Source organism: Salvelinus namaycush, chromosome 31 (genome assembly GCF_016432855.1).
Source record: "Salvelinus namaycush isolate Seneca chromosome 31, SaNama_1.0, whole genome shotgun sequence".
Classification (NCBI taxonomy): domain Eukaryota; kingdom Metazoa; phylum Chordata; class Actinopteri; order Salmoniformes; family Salmonidae; genus Salvelinus; species Salvelinus namaycush.
The window spans coordinates 7,325,038-7,332,338 of NC_052337.1; the positions used below are offsets into that span (position 1 = coordinate 7,325,038).

The 7,301-nt window shown below is 44.5% G+C and overlaps 1 protein-coding gene across 1 annotated transcript; it reads right to left on the reverse strand.

Moving 5' to 3' along the window:
* Positions 1 to 215: 215 nt before the first annotated feature.
* Positions 216 to 4,108, reverse strand: ajm1 (apical junction component 1 homolog). Its single transcript, XM_038970993.1, has one exon. The coding sequence runs from the start codon at positions 4,106 to 4,108 to the stop codon at positions 809 to 811; it is 3,300 nt and encodes a 1,099-aa protein (XP_038826921.1). The 3' UTR covers positions 216 to 808.
* Between the last annotated feature and the right edge of the window lie 3,193 nt (positions 4,109 to 7,301).

Here is a 7,301-nt window from a genome sequence, read left to right on the forward strand (position 1 = left end):
ACAGCTTTCCTTTTTTTCATTAAACAGTGTCTTTCTGAGCATTCTGAGGAACTCGTTTAAATCTACCCAAAGTATTGTATTTTGTTAATCTCATTCATTTCAATTACATCAAAAACTGTTTATTTTTGTTAGAGTTTAATAAAATATGTGAAATTCTAAAAGAAGGATAGTTATGTCCTGTGGATACTGGATAATATAATATAATATTGTATAATATAATATAAATAGTATTTCTGTATCCTTTTATCAAGCGCAAATAACAATTTTACTAGAATGTGGAAATGATCCCATTAAGCATGTTCCTTTGCATAGAAAGTATTTGAGCTAAGAAAATAATACATGTTTTAAAATGTTCTGCATTATATGCCACTTCAATCAGATATGAAAAATAGTCATGTTTTACTTAGTCACTTTTTACTCAGCCTCAAATAATGCATTTAGAAATGTTTAATTAATACAAAAAAAAGTTTTACTACCAAAAATCCTACCCCCAAAAAATAATGCAGAATAATGGAATAGAAACTGACCTGGCACCAATAAATGATTAATGTTGTGAATACATTTACTAAATGGTGAATTAAGTTCAAAGATGAAAATAAATAAATAATGGAGCCTATTGTACTCATATCCGCATCTGACAGGCAATATTCCAAGAATGAATAATACTGACCACACAGACATGAATATATCTCTTTTCAATAGTAAAATACATATCTACAAACATTTATAATAAATAGGCTTGATATATAGATATGTATAACAATATATATGTATTTCTATACATATATATGTACAACCAAAGGTGCACTTAAATAATGTCATCGAGGAGATGGGGGGTGCCTACCCAGTCCAGTGTTCTGGGCTCAGAAGCAGCCATGATCATGCACATGAACTGCTTACCAGTCCTCTTGTCAATGGGGTAGATGGTTGTGGGGGTGAACCTCCTGTTACTTTCCACAAACTCGCAGAGCTGCTGGTATACCTTTGGATATTCGTGGCGTAGAAAAACTCCTCGAATTCGCAGCTCCCGCTGGATGTTGATGAAGCAGATCTCCCTGGCCTTCCTGCCCTCCTCTCCCTCATTGTCGATGTCAGCCATTCCAGGGGGTGGCGTGAGGATCAATGTCTCCATATCCCTCTCTTTCTTGTGAACCTTACTCTTCTCCGGGCTGTAGGAAGCGAGCGCCACCTTGGCATATTTCCTGACAGTTGGGGCTTGATTCCTTGGTGAAGGTCCGTCAGGCATTTGTTCGCCGACGGCAATGGATACATTCAAGAGGAAACATTCGTTTGGGTCATAGTCCTTGCCTGCCTCCTGGAGCTCCTTGCAATACTCCCCCAGGTTGTCCTTGAAGCCTTCCAGCTCCCGTAGAGACAAATAAGTCGGGGACATCTGGAGGCTCTCCAGGCCGTACTGTAGGAAGTTACCGGACAACCCTGGGTTTGGGAATCCCAGGAAGAGCACTCCCCTTCCCCGGGAAAGGAAGCCAACTTTGGCAATGCGCGAGAAGGCTTTGTGGACCTCGACAGTCTCCCGGCAGTGCTTGATGATATGGCGGCACACGCTGCCGATTCGGCCATACAGGCAACTCTCTTTGTGAATGTCCCAGTCCTCCCTGCGGCAGTTGCGGGAGCAGTAGTAAGTGTAGCAGCTGTGGCAGGATTTGAAGTAGAGGCAAGCATTGAACAGGGTCTCTGTCCGTCGGCATTTGTTGTTTGAGCACATCATGCTGTCGTCCTCGTCTGGGCTCTGGTCTGGGGAGCACTCGTCTGCACTCCTCAGGGCATCACTGCTGCAGTCCATATCTCGAAGGGCGTCAGGGTTCATTCTTATAGAGGTGGGTTGCTTGTCCAGGGGTGGTTCCTCTGACCCTGCCTTTGAACCCTTTCTGGACAGAGATGCTGCTTCTTCTTCATCGATCAGCTTCTTGAGTTGGTCCAGCAAATCCTCGCTTGGCCTCCTAGTGGCAGGGGGTTTGTAGTCAGTAACAAGATCAGCTAGAAGCTCATCAAGTTGCTCCAGGCTTTGCTGTAGAGAGGCGCTGTTGTGCGTCTTTTCTTTGGTAGAATCCACAGAGCAGGACATAGTGTCTGGCTGAGAAGCTTCTGGAACCACAGCACTTTTAGAGTGCAGCACATCCCAGCTGGCTCTTCGTGCCTCGAATTTGTTAAGGTTGCCTGGTCGAATGTCATTATCAGTGATGGTGATCTCAGGGGCGACGAACCAGAGCTTACTAGAGGTGGTCTTCCCTGACTCTGATGTTGGGCTTTTGTCAATTAGAGAGTTATCAGACAAAGACAAGGCTGCATAACGTCTCGGTGAACTGGAAAGGTTGACAACTACTGGCTGTGGTCTGTCATCTTCGGACACAGTGCGCTTTGCTTGGGCAATAAGATTCTCATAACTCCGACCCCGCTGAACTGGAATAGGCTGCTCCCTCTCCACACGGGAGTTGAGGATATTATCCCAAGACCTCGAGTAAGGTTTGGAATCGGTGCCAATTCGTGGCGGCTCAATGCATGGGTTAGCATACCATGGTGTTAGCGCTGGCTCTTGCCTAACAGCTCTGGTCGGGGTGACCTGAGAGCCATACGAGGCAGGGTGATGGGTGGAATAACCAGACACCTCAGAGCCGTACCAGTCATCTGGTTGAGGCTGGACGACTCGCGCATGTCGACGCCCCTCTGTATAATATGCCCTTGCTGGAATGTGATGCTCCTGTGAAGGTGTATACATTTCATTTGCGTAATATATCCGCGGAGGAACAGACTGAATTTGATAAGTCCTTAGATCATCTCCATAGAATGTTCTTGCAGGCGGGGTCTGAATGATATATGGCCCTGGTTCACTTGCTGCATAGGCTTTCGGATATGCAGCTTGAACTGGGTATGGGTAAGGCTCTACCTCTGTGTAATAGGATCGGGCTGGTACAGTATGCACCACGCGGGTCCTTGGATCCTGTACATACTGCATTTTGGGAGTGAGGTTTTGGCTTGGCATACTATAGCGATCATCCTGATAGTAAGTCCTTGGTTGGGGAGGGGCTGTGGCCACATACCTCCCAGGGTCATCTGCATAAAATAATTTTGTTGGCACATTGGGGCTGGAATGAGCCCTGCGTTCCCTGCCATAGTAATCACCTGGGGAAGGCATTCTTTGCAGAGGCATCTCCATGGGCTGAATGTAACTATTTGGCATGCTGCGGGAATACTGGTATGCCTGCCCATACTCACCACCAAAAGAGTCAGTGGGAGTTGAGGTCCTTGAGAAGGTGAAATGGCGAGGTACTGTCAGGCTCCTGCTTCCTCCACTAGGGTACCTCTGCCAAGGTATGTCAACTCTGGGTGTAGCAGGCTTCCGTCCAGCATTTTGCAAGACAGCCACATCTGGTTTGATGTCCACCCGACACCTGACGTGAGGGCTGGTGGCTGGCTTGTCCTGCCCTCCCTCTTCTACATGGTCAGCAACATAGAGGGGTGAATATCGGCTAGCATCACTCCTCTGTGGCTGGAGCTTGATGGGATGCACCTCATGCATTAGTGCCCTGGTTGCTGCGTAAGAGCACTCCCTACGTGGTGACACCTCTGGTCTCCAGTTAGGATCCCTAGGTGCCCTCCGGGCCTCCCTACCCCTCCTCCCCATGGAAGGGGACTCCTCAAAGGACACAGGGGTAAGGTTAGTTTGGACTCTGGGGGCACTTTTTGACCTGGTCCTTTTCCTTTGCACTGGAACAACCACCTCACTAGCCATGTCTGAGACCAATGGCTGAGGGGTCAGTCTGTGGTTGAAAATGTCCGGTGCAGAAAAGCGGTATCCCTGCTGGCGGCCCAAGGCATTCCAGGCCACGTCTGGATTAGCAGCATGCCTGTCAGCCCTCCTGTAAGGGTGCTCCATTGAGAATGTGTGGTGTTTGGGGTACTCCAGTGACTTGTAGTCAAAGGTACGGCAGTGCCTCTTGTTATCCTGATTGTTGTCCAGTGTGCTTCGGTTTGGGGAATCACATTGTTCGGGGGGTTGGGAGGACTTGGAGTGCGAAGAAACAGGGAACACTTTTATATCTTTATACACAGTCGATACCAGTATGTCAGGCGGGTCTGTGCGTGTCATCTTAAAGGGACTCTCCTAGTTTTCCCCATCAAGTTGATTTAAGGTTGACGTTCCCTGCAGAGGTAAAAAGAAAGAAACATGTGTAAGCAAAATTCTTGTTCATGTGTGCAATGTAATATGCATCACATGTATTGAATATACAAATTCATAAAGGATGATTGTCAGAGTAGAGGGTGAAGAGCTTGAAGTAAAACGTGGGACCATTATATAGTACCACTCACATAAACAAAGAACTGGAATTACCACAGATTGAAAATCTCTACTGTAAATCAAAGATATCCTAGATCAGCATGTGTTTGCTGTTGACACTGCATCTAGCCCTAAGGTTAAAATAAAACATTACTCAACACTTTTTGCCCATGGTGTACAGGAGAAGAACACTGAGAGCTATCTCAATCCTGATCCCCATAGATAGACCGATTGGCGCTCTAGCAAGCAGTCAACACTGTCTATCTAACTGGGCCTTGTTTACGCTAACACACACCCACACAAGCTTCACACTAAATAAACCAGCGTAAATAATTCTGTCAAATCCCAAAATAAGATGAAATGAGTTACGGATGAGTTAAGGATGTTTGTAAATAGAATGGCAGTTAAAACCCCATAGACATAAATAATAAGAGGGTTAGTAAACATTTCTTCATGCATTTTAATCTTAATGTTTCTGTTTGAGTATTGCATAGTAGGTTTGATTCATAACAGGCCTGTAATGACTACGTAATTACTAATATCAAAGCCGTGTGGATGGTATCAATGTGTTACATCTGCAACTGTTTTTCCATTATCATAAAGTATGAATATTTTGTGTATAAATGTAGATTGTTTTATAAACTTTTATCGGATCCCCAGATTAATATAAACTGCTGTATATTCCTAAACTGAAAATACTCAATTTCAAAAGATATAACTTCTCTTACTAAACGTTCCATTTGCACAACTTCATTAAAACACTTTTCTCAACTACTTGTTCTTATCACAGTTGACAGCAGAACAGTAAGAAATGGATTCAAGGCTCAAAATAGTTTATCTTGAGGCTTTTCACTTCATCTTGTCTTAGCTAAATGTCAAGGGACCAAGCTGCCAACACTGCCAGAGACGGGACAACAATCTCATTTACTAACGACAACAACCGTGACATCAAGAGTACACCATCGATTTACAAACGCCTGAAATAGTACTGAGCTCACTAACATACCTAATTTATCTGACAACAGACAAAGATAATGGATTTATGATTTAATTAAATACTTGGAAGCATAGCATGTTATAAAGATTTGACCTACAGATAACCTTTGCTCTCAGTCAATGGGGGCCTAGTCATATTAGAGCATGTGTAAACACAAGTGTTCTCACAGCTTGGTGCTAAATCCATTTCCTCAGCCTAGACAGATTTGCAGTGAAAAATTCGCTGTACGTTCATATGGGCACCTGCAACGTAGCAACACCACAACAACACCAGCTCTGTGACTCCTATGGGGCCCCATGTAAGAGAACCAGACACTGTCACCGCTGCTACTTGCAAACCAAGGAGCATTATTCTACCTAAAGGGCACACGATTGTTGTGGTATAATGTACAAGTTGATTGAGAGACAGCATCTAGATATACCTGAAACGCCTCACCCGCACATCAAAAAGCATGACACACTATGATACACCTATGGTTAAAAGCATTAATGCTTGCTGTAACGTGAAGACGTATAGAAAAAGCTGATGGCTAAATGTTAAATAAGACAATACTTGTCATATACAGTACTTGTCATGTACCTCCTATTAATGCCTTCAGCCAAACCACAAGCTGCAACTGTGTTACTGTGACACACAAGATGAAAAAGAAAACTGGCTTAAATTCGCTGTCCTCTGTCTACAAGAGAGGGAGGTTTAAACCAACCCCCCCCCCCGCCTTTAAGGGTTAACTGTTTTCGGCATTCATTAAAAACACGCTCAAGTGTGAGGAACAAGAAGCTCGTATTGTTTTGTGTTTCTGGTCCGACCTCTGGGATATGTAAATGAAGACCATCAAGCATCACACACATTCCCCACAGGATTATGTTAATCCGTTCCGTGGTGTGTCTCACTTGGCGGCTTCTCATGATCCCTCAAGATCACGTGACCATCATGTGGCCCACAGCACTCAGCCTCTGCAAAGAAAAATATCTAAAAACAACCCTTCATGCATCACACCGATCCACAACGGAATCCCCACGTGATCTTTCGTGAATACGGCTGCATGTTGACGTGCCAGCGCGGGAAGGGAGATGCATTCTCAGCTCTCGTAACAGGATTATCTCGCCCTGTTTTAAATGGCTCAGCACAACTGGAACATAAAAGTGAATGACAGAGACACACAGTTGGCAAGGAGAGAGAAATGCACTGTAATAGTATTCGTAGTGACGTCAGTGTTTCCACTAAATTAGTTGCCACCACTGCAATTATATATTTTTTAAATGTTTTCATTTGTGCTAAGACTCGCTTTTAACATCAGAGTGACAAGTTACAACAAGTTACATATCTTCCTCAGATTCTACCCCCGGACCCCTCCAGTAAGGAAGTTGCTAACTAGCGTTAGTGCAATGACTGGAAGCCTATAGTAACGGCAAGCATGCTAGTAGATACCATAGACTTACAGCCATTTTGCTAGTGCTAGTTAACATTGGCTCGCGAAACTACGTCTAGCTTCCTTCATACTGGATACAGAGACAGAACAATCGTATCCATGAGTTCATCTGACTCTGTGGAACTAAATAAAGAGCTTCATTGCCAAAATCCCGATGTATCCCTTTAAGGTCTAGCTCATTCTATTACTACTCTATCATAGCACTACTGGGCCTCTCCATCCACCTTTCTCTTCCACAGCACTATGCTTTACTGGGGTCTTCACATCTGACGTGATCCTGTGAATGTGTGTGAATGGTTGCAGGTGCCAGCTGAGCCTACCTGCCCATACCTCTGCCTGCGCACATGGACATGAATTATTCAGCTAAGATTCTTCCTGGCTGTGCAGTTCATTCATGAGCAAAATTCTCTACGCGGCTCATATACAATCGCTGCGCTGATCTGGCAGGTGCACCGTCCCTATTTGCCAATTATTACAACAAACCTGGTCGTTCCAAAATGCTATTTTGGGAGAGAGAACTAAGTGGTCTGCTGCTGAAAATGTATTCAATGCCATATGGATACATTTAAATGCACCCG

Excerpts from the sequence above, each read along its gene's own strand:
- ajm1 (XM_038970993.1), bottom strand. The coding sequence starts at position 4,108 with ATGACACGCACAGACCCGCCTGACATACTGGTATCGACTGTGTATAAA.